This window comes from Ictalurus punctatus, chromosome 7 (assembly GCF_001660625.3).
Source record: "Ictalurus punctatus breed USDA103 chromosome 7, Coco_2.0, whole genome shotgun sequence".
Taxonomy (NCBI): Eukaryota; Metazoa; Chordata; class Actinopteri; order Siluriformes; family Ictaluridae; genus Ictalurus; species Ictalurus punctatus.
Genome location: NC_030422.2, coordinates 13,636,125 through 13,647,599, shown reverse-complemented (window position 1 = coordinate 13,647,599; position 11,475 = coordinate 13,636,125). Strand labels below are relative to the sequence as shown.

Here is an 11,475-nt window from a genome sequence, read left to right as displayed (position 1 = left end):
GTTAAAAAGTGTTTGTTATTTAACAAACAAAACATAATTGTTAATTCGGTGAGGATTTCTGTAAAGAAATGTTTATATATGACATTTATGGACATACTCTCTGTTGTCAGCCCTTTGTAACAGGCAGTAAGTGTTCTGCCACTGGACAGTCTTTAATACAGAGACAGAGGTTTGTCAGTAACATGACAAGCTGTAATGGAAAAAGACCAGGGGAGTTTTTTTCTAATCTTCAACTGTCCAGTTTGGGTGAGCCTGTGCCGATGTCTTGTTCTTGGTTGACCGGAGTGGAACCTGATGTGGTCTTCTGCTGTTGTAGCCCATCCACCTCAAGTTTTGATGTGCTGTGTGTTCTGAGATACTTTTCTGCTCACCATGGGTCTGAACTGGTGAGCAGTGGTTATATGAGTTATTTTAGACTTCCTGGCAGCTCAAACCAATCTGGTCATTTTCCTTTGACCTCTCTTATGAACAAAGCGTTTCCACACACAGAACTGTCACTCACTCACTGTTTTAGCATAGGTTCTAGTCATGCTGTTCCCACTATACATTGGGTTTATGAGTGATGTAAGTAACACCAAAGAGCTTATGGTATTCAGACCATTGTGTGGTACCAGCATGTTTTGTTGACAGCCTTGTAAACCTCTTGCGCTGTAGTGCTTTGGGGAACAGTAAATATCACATGGAGAAAAGCCTCAGACGTCTACAGGCAATGCTGAAGTTTCTGATGAAGTGCTAACTCATGCCATCGTTTTCTCTATGGACTTAGGAAATAGTCTACCAATGCAATTTTCATATGGTCTGGATTAAAAGTAAGGCTGGTTGACATGGCAAAATATAACACTTGAGTTTTATAGGCTACACAAGACATATGGTGGTCATCTGGTGGTATTTTGTGTGGTTTATTAACAGGTAGGAACAGAAACAAAGTACATGTGCATTCTTAGCACTTGTATTGTTAGCAGCACATTTACAAAAGGCTATGAAAAACCATCAGTGAGTTTAATTCAACATGTAAAAAAATAAAAAGCTAGTTACAGGAGGAATGGGAGGAAAAATAAAGAATAAATGGCACACAGGACCAACATCCAATCAGATGTTTGCTACTATGCAGCTTTGATTTGATGTTGTAGTCTTATTGGTTGTTGTTTTCAGGCTCTCTGAAGTTGCTTCACTTGTGCATGAGCGGTAATGGTATATAACATAATGCAGACTTGATTTGGTATAATAACTGCTACTTGCTGTGCGATTTATTTTTTATGGAGGAGACATTTTTGAGGTTTAGACGTAAAAGAAGCAGAAATTAAGATTTTATGGTCAGTAAGGGTACACAATCTGTCAATCATTATCAGCGTCAATCATTATCAGCCATTAATGGAATATTGGTCTTAGTCCTAAGACCAATGTAGAAAGCTGTGATTAATCTAACAAGTTTTTGTGTGTGTGTTGTGAGCATCCTGACTAACCTTACACAAACCAGCAGATTGAATTTGTTTCAGGAGAAAGAACAGGCTGGCCTTGTGGAGTCATTAGTGTTTGTGATATGCAAAATCACAATATGTAGAAATAAAATGTAAATACAATTTCAAGTCAATAGCGTCACTTACACACATGAACAGCAAAATATCTGACCTACGTTATTAGTTGTCCAAGAAATTAGAGTGAACCAAAAGGAATCTGTTTATAGTCCCATCTCTTTGCACTTCAGTGTACTTTGACTTGGACATTTACACAAATCTCTTATTTTATGAAGATCACTGGCTATATTTACTTGCGAAGATTCTCACCAGATTGAATGAATTCATTCAGACACACACTCCATACATTATGTGAGTAATTTATCAACTGGGTGTTACATGATTTATATGTTACATGTAATCCAATCTACAGTTATGTGCATGTGCAGAACGAAATTTAGTGTTGCCTTAATAACAAGGAGCACACAAGTCCAGGCATTACATGCTGTTTTTTTAAAAAGAGCTTTCTGTTTTTATTGAGTTCATCTCAGGGAAAAATCATCCAAATATTACTGGATAACAAATAGAGTTTGTGTCCACAGTATAATGGCTCAGCATTATCTAGGATGGGGCCTGGGGTCACCACTGAAATTTGGTTTGCCATCACTGGTCCCCACTGAAGCTGGCAGTGGATTAGATATACTAGATCAGTTGTAGAACTGTTACCAAGTCTCCTCTTACACATTTTGTCCATCACTGACGGACATTTATATGATGTTTACATTGATTTGTTTTTCATAAATTTAAAGCTGGTCCCCTTACTGAAGCTATCGTTAAAGTACACTATATGGCCAAAACCATGTGCACATCCGACCATCACACCCATATGTGGTTCATCCCCAAACTATTGCCATAAAGTTTGTTAAGCACACAGTTGTAATGCTACAGCATACAAAGACAGACATTCTATACAATTTCCCTTCACTGGGAAAAAAAGGCTCAAACCTGTTCCAGCATGACAATGCCCCTGTTGACATGGATTGCCAAAGTTGGAGTGGAAGAACTCGAGTGACCTGTACCTCAACTACACTGAACACTTTGCTAAATCTGGAATGAGATGTTCAACAAGCACAGAGGTGTGATGGTCAGGTGTCCACAAATGTTTGGAAATTGTTCCATGCCTCCTCCAGTCTAGGGTTGGGGAAGGAATAACAAGGAAAGAAAGGAGTTTTTAAAGAAAAAAAAAAGAAAGAAAAAAAAGAAGGCAACCAAGAGCTTTGTTTGAGTGGTAACTGGACAAAAACAAGAGAAAAGGAAGCTTCGGAAGGTTTCAGGAGGGGACCAGGCCAAAAAACAATAAACAAAGCACTTCTAACTTCAGGGGAGTACTACCCAAGCTTTCAAAATAAAATTCAAAAGGCAACAAGTGTCTTATCTCATTCCCTCTCTAACCAAAAACAGGAGAAAACAGACATGAACGAAAAATGCCATCCACCTCATTACAGCTTCCAAGGGGGGGAAAAAAAAACACTCAGACTGCACTTTTAGTTATTAAAACATAGATAAGATAGAAGCTGATGTTAACCACATTACTGAACAAACACTTCCACACTAGCTGAAGAAACAACATAACCACCAAAGACACCTATAGCACACTAGCTAGCATTCTAGGGCTGGAGAAGACAAAATTATAGTATCCTGGAGAGAAAATGCCTCCCTGAACTGCAGTTCTTCTCCAGCTTTATCCACCGGCTCAATCTCCAGCAGCCAATCAGAGCAGTCCTGCAATTATCAGCAAGAAGAGTCTGATGTCCATTAGACTCAGGGCTGGAGAGAGACCGAGAACACACGACACACAGACAGACACTGCAACAGCTCTCAACAAAAGCAACAATAGACCACTATTAAACATGAAATACATCCACAGTGTAGATTGGATCGAGTTAATCTACTTGGATGTAAGATTAATCCACATTTATTTATTTTTTTTAAAAAATGCAATACTCCAAGCCCTTCTTTTTGGCATATTTACATAAAAATACCCTTCAGTGATTAGAGCTTTTTTAAAAAACGTTCTCAACATCTTTGGATGCTTTCTGCAGTGACATGATCAAGCTTAACTCTCGACACCTGAATGGACAAAACAGAACATGGGTAAGAACTAAAAGGCAGGAAGAAAGATGAAACCTCAACTATGACTAGTATTTCACCACAAATAATGAAATACAGTACATCGACCATCTTTTCAAAATTGCACTCATATTCAAATGTGTATTTGAAATGAGACAGATGGACACAAAACTTTAGTCATCAGACTCTATTTTTGTGCCGAGGCCTATAAAGAAATGATTGGAACTTCTCTTATTACTGTAGCTAATGTTTAGAGCAACAGTATTGTCAGGTTTTAAGAAGGAAACCCGTATATGCATAAACGTATAGGTGCATCACGAATGGTGGCATTTTTATACTGGAGTGCATGAAAATAAGATTATAATCAGAAATCTTTTTCTTGGCTTGATCTGTTTTTTAACTTATTTCTACTTTGTATGCATGTAAATTCATCTGCTGTTCTGACCTTTTGGTGTGTATATTCTGTATACACATGAGGACCAAGTTCAACAGCTATTTATAAGCTGAGACTGAAATCACACCTTATATACGACATCGACCATGCACTTAATTGAAACAGCATGGTGCGTTAAGAATTTTTTTCCCCTGCCAGATGGGATTTCATAAGATTCCTCGGTATTCACCACTTTGCTTTCAGATATTATGCTTACAAAATAGTTTGTGGTTTCCACAGCCATTTAAAACCATTTCCCTGATCAGATTAAAAGATAACTCACAAGCTTTGTTGACTCAATGCATTTGTTCAGGGTTCCTCTACCTGTTATAATAATAATGATGCCTTTTTTGGGGTTGTACAGTTAACTGTCTCCATATTTAATGGTTCCTGTTAGTGTTCAAGCGTTTCTCTCCTAGTCATATCATTCGTTTCTGCACTAAATAAAAAAAAACTTTCCTTCTGTTTATTTAAAGTAAGATCTTAGTGAAGTGTGGGTGTAATGTAATAAATTTATATTAAACTCCAAGTCTTAGATCTGATCAATTTAGGACACATTGTTTTCATGTTTGTGCATTTCAAGCACTCATTCACTTTCACAATTACACCTAATTTTTTCATTAATTATCCTGCATGTACTATCCAGCACTTACTTACTGACAACATTCTAGACAAATTATATAGGCTGAATAAATAATGGCTTTTCTTTTAGAATAAATTCAGGTATGTTCCTTTCATTGTGTTGTAAATCCCCGTTACAATTTATGAACCATGAAAGTAAAAAAAAAAAAAAAAAGGCAGAAAGAAAAGTACATCGTGACTGTCCAGCAGACAAATCATTTTAAAACCAGAAAGTAGTTGTGTACGTGTTGGAGCAGCTGTCATGCTTTCTCATACCGAGAGGTGAAAACGTGTGTGTACCTTTTTTTGTGCCGTGTGCAAGAGAGTGAGAGTGCAGGGGCAGAGAGCAGATTGCAGGTTCTAGAGACTGACAGGAAATACAGCAGCTGAAGGTGGGCGGCCTGACGGAGAGAAATGCACACTTACATCTGTAATTATTCGTAAGTTGGGTAATAGTTCATAGGAGACAGAAACATCAGGTTTGATTTGTTTTCTGGCAGCCTTTAACACTGAAGTCTGTGTCAGTTCAGTATCATTTCTAGCACATGAGTAATGAGCAGCGATACTAGCTAAGACAATAAATTCGATGTGTGATGAAGTGTAACTGGTAGCATTAGGGGTTTAACTCCTTAAAGCAATGGTTCTCAACTAATGGCCCATGGGCTGTTAGTGGCTTGTGAGACATGGAAGTGCAACTTTCTCAACTCTGAAAGTAAAATCCATTTTGTTTTAAATGAAATACATTCACAATACACACAGCACGAGCCTTTGAGAAATGTAAATCAGACTACTTTTTAAGACAATGTGTGACAAAGCGATAAATTATTTGCACGTCACCCCTGTAAGAGAAATTAAAATGAGATAAGATGAGATAGCATAGAATGACAGAATATGGTGAGTGCTGTTACAGGAAAATAATCCACAACAGAGTAGTGTGATGCAGCCCAAAGCAAAGCAGACTTACTGTTACCACCGAAGTAAATTATTTCCCTAGAACATCTCATCCCAAAGTGTTTTATTCCTCTTATACCACTGTGATTTACCAACAAGAAGAAATTTGTAATTTATTAATGAACGTCACATTGTGCTTTTTAACCACTTATTGTTGAGGAATGTCCATGAGACAAGTTAGTTCCAGCTATCACTTACGTTATAGCAGTTTTAAGCAGTGCAACTTGTCATGATACTGAGAAACCGGAAAGTGTAAAGTACTTTGTCCTATAGACTCCCCTGTGGCGTGTCAGGGATTTGTAGAGGAGGCGGATGCAAGTGCGGATACTTTATTATACAAAGTGCAAACACAACAACTTGAACCGTGAAAACAAGAACCATAAACCTTAAATCCAAAGCGAAACCATGCAGACTATGAGCACGGTTGTGGCACACATGACAACACTTGAACACGGCAAGGCATGACAATGAGACGCTGAAACACAGGAACTTATATAGTAGTGGTAATCAAGGTGAAACGAGACACAGGTGAGAGTGATTGAAAAATGTGACGTGCTGGGGTTGATGGGAAGTGTAGTTGAGCGCCCCTTTAGCGAAATCATGACATGACATGGCAGAAAACCAAATGATTGTTACAAAGCACTGACACACAAATAATTGTTTTTCTTTGTTAAGCATTATTATTTACAGTTCCTTTCCCAATGCTTTACCTGTGCACTTTTATAGCCAAACTTTGAACTATTATTTAATTATTATTTATTTATAGAAACTACATTCATTATGTTGTGGAATATATGAGTATAAAGTTGTAGTTGTCATTCTAATTTGCTTCTCGGTTGAGGCTTTTTCTTTTGATTGACATCATTTCCTTTTTTCCTTCTAACAAGCAGTGATGGCTTATATACACAAAGTTATTCAACCCAGGGCAACTATTCTAAAGAACTATTCTATTCTGTAACTATTCTAAATAAATTCCATCAGTCATTTGACTATAGCCAGAAATAGAAACAACAAGAAATAATAACAAGCAAATATGTACTATGTAGTCAAAAAAACCTTTTTCCACCAATGCAAGAGGCATCATCTGCCTGCAAAACCAAGCACACTGTGTGGCCAAAGGTATGTGGACACCTAACCATTACACCCATATGAGGGTTTTTCCCAAATTGTTGTCACAAAATTGGATGCACAGGTTGACTTGAATGCCTTTGTGTTCTGTAAAATTAAGATTTCCCTTAACTAGAACTTAAAAACCCAAACATGTTCGAGCATGACAATGCTCCAAAGCACAATGTGAGGTTCATAAAGACATGGTTTGCCAAGGATGGTGTGAAAGAACTTTCACACCAAGAGTAAGAGAAGAAAGAGTAGAGAGTCTTGACCTTTAACTCAGTGAACACCTTTTGGATGAACTGGAACGCTGATTGCGAGTCACTTCTAGCCTGACCTCACTAATGCTCTTATGGCTGAATGGGCAAATTCCCTACAGCCACATCCCAAAATCGAGGGGTAAGCCTACCCAGAAGAGCAACGCCATATTAATGCCCATGGTTATGGAATGGGATGTTTAACAAGACTATGTGTGTGTGATAGTCAAGTGTCCACATACCTTTGGCCATATAGTGTATGTGTATCCAGACAGAAGTAAAATTAGCTGTAAATTTAATTTGGGCTCGAATTGTCTCAAGGGAGAAAAAATCACAAGATTTGGTGAACTGGATGTAAATAATATCACCTCCCCATGTAAATTAATCCTGTCTGAATAAATTACTGAAGGCTAAGATTGAGCCTCTGTAAGTTTCCTTAACGAAAATAGTGTTGCTGGTACACTGTTAAGTTTAAGGTCTGCCTCTCTAAAAATGTGAAATTGAAAACAGATAGGCAAGTGTGAGACTAGTCAGTCTAGATGAGCTTATCTATGAGAATTAACATTGTTAATTGTGCTCAGGTGCTCAGTGATGATGCTGTGTTCAGGAAAAACACATACTGCATCCCAGTTCGCCTACTATCCGTACTAAATAGTATCCAAGATTACAATTAGTGTGCCCCAAATCATAGTTTGTTGAAATGAGTATCTCAGAGGTACCCGGATGGTCTACTATTTCTGGTAGATTTTCGAAGTGTGGATCCATAAACTTTTTTAGCTAATATTACCGACAACTCCTACCATGAGGAGGAGTTTTGTGACAGTTTGCTTCGCTGAATTCAACCTGCAAACATGGCGGACGAGTGTAATGTTGGTGATACATCTTCAATATTTAAGTCTAAGAGCTTAAATGTTAAGCACTAAATATAAATTAAAATAAATCTAGGGTATAGTATATTAAATGATATAGTATAAATGATATAAGGAATAATGATATGAAGAAAAGCTGAAATGCAGCCAGTAGTAGGCAAAAACTTTCTCTTCCATTACTTGACGTGTTAATATGTCCAAGTACTTGCATATTCTTTTGCTACACACGCAAATGTATGTACTTCTTCTTCACAAAAAGAGTACACATTTTTAATGCATAGTATAAGTAGGCGAATGCGCAGCAGTTGTTTTGGTGGGAAGGAGAAGATGAACAAAAAGTAGATTTTAAAAAATGGATATTAAATTACATTAAAACACACACCACAACTTCCAGCTTGAACCCCCACCCCCCAGATTAAATGTCATGCTCTTTAATTTCCACTATTCTACTGTATTTAGTGATAAATTCTGTTTAACTTTTAAACAATGCCAAGGAAATAAGTGCAAATCCATCGTGGTTTCATGGAAATGTGAATATGGTTCTGTGCTGCTCCCTATGTGGCCGTGTAGTTTGGAGTAGCACTTGGACAATTTACTCTGTGCAAACTCGATAAACAAGATTGTCATGTGATTGTAAATCTTCAGAAAGGCTGTAAACAGAGCTATCATCCTAAAAAGCTGTAATGGCAAGAAACAAGTCTCCAGCAACAAAGCAGCATTTAGTCAGAAGCCCTCAAGTGACCAGACGAAATAATGAAGAGAGATATTCCAAAAAGCTTGACGTAGAGCGTGGCTTTGTCGCTCACATTCCAGAGCTATCACTCATCAGCTAATCTTGAAACATCGATTCCATTGAAATCAAGACTGTAAATCTTATCATTTCATCTTTTTCGTTTTAATTGTTTGATATGTTATTGCTCCATATGGTATTTACAAAAAAAAAAAAGGATTGAAGTTGCATTAATTTAAATAAATTTCTGTATTACAACAACATTTGTGTGGCAAAAGAAGGCGAGACAGAGCGACTGAGAGATCCCCTCCTCACTGTGTATACACAAAGACAGGAATCTGGTTGTAAAATGTTTACCATCCTTTCCTGTTGCTACCGATTTGGACCTTACAAATTCTCAAAGCTTTTTTGTGTATTAAATACCATACAGGAAATGCAGTGTATGTGGGCTGAATACACACATCCACTCTGCTATTAGCTCAGAATAGTTTATCAGTCTGCACTCTTGTACAGTATATTGCAGTGTTTGCATAGTACACATGTAGGAGGATGGAATGTGGAGTGATCGGGAGTGAAAGAGAAGGCCAGAGAATTCCTGTTTCAGTCTTTTTTTTCATGTGAATGTCATGTGACCGTACACATGTCAGGAAATCATCAACGGCCAAGTAAAAGAGGACGAAAAGAGGAGCCAGATGAAGACAAATTGCTAATTGGTTCCCGATGTGCCTAGACGTGCACTTGGCTGGTTCCAGCATGCCTCTTAAAGGAGCAATACAGACTTTTTAACAAGTGATGGCTAATACTGTAAACAACATACTTGTAAAACATTGTAGAGCTGTAAACAACAGTAAACAGCAACAGACAGGTAAGTTAATGGACTAGTGCTTATTATGGTTTGAGTATTGATTGAATTATTTATTAAAGGTTATTAAATCAGCTTCCAGAAAGCATGCATTATATGTGTTTGACTTGTGTTTTTATGTGAGATGATCATGAGCCAAATCGCCTCAGGGGCTCTTGCGTATGTGTCCTTCTATTTCTTTTGGCATTTTGACTACAAATGCTTTCATCCATTGTAAAGTTACCGGTTGAATCAGCTACACTTTTGTCCCAATGAAAGAAGGAGGGTGCACAAAATAGGGCACTTTGTTTGTTCTTTTTTTTTTTTATAGTTCCCTTTTAAGTGACCACCAATGGGAAAAAGAATTGTATTCACGCATACAGGTAAGTCTGGCCTCTCGTACCGGCCAAAAATTTCCCAGCTTCTCTATTTGGGGTTTACACGGAGGCTTCTGCAGAAGTAGGCTAAATCTCCCTTTATGAAATTTCTTTGGAAAGGACATATTTCTTTATAACCCACCTGTGTGTTTTGGTGATTTTCTCTTGGGCATGCATACTCGTAACTCTTTTTTTTTTGTCAGTCGGTTGTTATACAGATGTATAAGCTATGAAATCCTTCATGCAGTGTGCTACAAAAAATCTTTTTCAGAGAGTCTTTATTCTTGAAAGTCAACAACAATTGATTAATACTATTACATTTAATATTATTGCTATATGACCAAAGGGTACAAGTTTGCAATCTGAAACAAGTTGACAGAATCCTGTCTTTAAAAGTTATTCAGGAGTTTTGTTTAAAGCTGTTAGTGTTGAGTAAAACAGATCAATTTGAGTGTTTACCAGTACGTTTACTGAAGGTCTGTTTGGTCATTTGCCATGTCAGCCAAATTTCCCCTTTCTGTGAAAGTATGCGGTTCGTGGCCACGTCTATTGGTGCAGTGTACCGGACATTCTTGCAAAGTTAGTCAGCCTTGTAAGACATAGTAGAAAGTAGCGGTCCAGGATCAACAGATGTTTCTTCCTGTATGCTTAACAATGCATTGCAGAGGTCACATTGTAAAGCCATGACATACTAATTGCAAAGTTAGCAGCCTACATACTTTGAGTTGGTAGTACATGTCAGTGAGAGTCTATGCATGGTGCTTACATTTACATGTATTTATTTGGCAGATAGTTTTATGTAAAGAAACTTACAATTGAGCTGAGCAGTTGAGGGTTAAGGGATCAGCAGTACTAGAATTTGAACTCGCAGCCTTGCAACCACAGAAGCTTAACCACGGAGGCACCACTGCTGTAAATTTTATACTGCAATTAAGAGAAAGGTAGGAATTTTCAGACATATGCAGGATTCAGACCAATGAGGTAGGATTTTTAGCACTTTACTCAGTGAGTTGACATGCATGAGATGCCTCAAGTCTTGTCTGTTGCAAGTAAAGATTCTGGACTGGGTTCAGCTTCAGTGATCCATGAGGAAGGCATTTGTTTCTAATGTTCAGAATGAACGTTTAGACCTGTCGTAAAACAGAGACGCTAAAGAGAGTTTTTGGCTTTCTTTTTGTAGGTTATAAGCTAGGACACTCAGAACTCCAGTCCATGTTGGCCAGCTGTCCACACCAAACAAATTTGCAACAACTTCTTCAGAGACTTCAGTTATATATTCTAATCCCTTTCCATGTCGTGGTCCTGAATAAGGTCAGAAACTTGGAAATTAAAAAATTATATAGGTTGAATTTGTGGTTTTAAGAAACACTTTTGCTTGGGTAATTTGGTAAGTCAACTGCTTATTGTAATACATTGAGGGATTTCATGAGTGCTGGCTCAGACAGCATAGAATGAAGCCTCCCACATTTTCAAAGAACCTTTTGTGAATAGAGGGCACCGATGGTTTTAGTCCAGAAACTCTGTGCTTCTATGTTTGTGACTACTTCAACTACCTCAGTATCTCAGCTCATAAATATTAGTGCTGAAAATTCAGGGGTTCAACTACGATTCTAGTTTAGAAACTTTCTGGTAAACATGTCTCTCTGTCTGTCCATTCACCTCTCTAACAGCCTCTTCAGTCAGTCTGTCTGACTTTCTGTCA

General features: G+C 37.8%; 1 protein-coding gene across 4 annotated transcripts in view; it reads left to right on the top strand.

The window, feature by feature from the left end:
- eml3 (EMAP like 3) overlaps window positions 1–11,475 on the top strand; it is a 44,367-nt gene that overhangs the window by 2,193 nt on the left and 30,699 nt on the right. Inside the window, exon 1 of one of the 4 annotated variants that reach the window (XM_017471815.3) lies at window positions 9,234–9,420. The exons of 2 other annotated variants lie outside the window; for them this stretch is intronic. In XM_017471815.3, coding sequence (XP_017327304.1) covers window positions 9,348–9,420 — 73 coding nt within the window. In that variant the 5' untranslated portion in view covers window positions 9,234–9,347. Of the gene's footprint in view, window positions 1–9,233; window positions 9,421–11,475 lie in introns of those variants that run through there. One more of the 4 variants, XM_047156779.2, reaches the window with a different exon arrangement.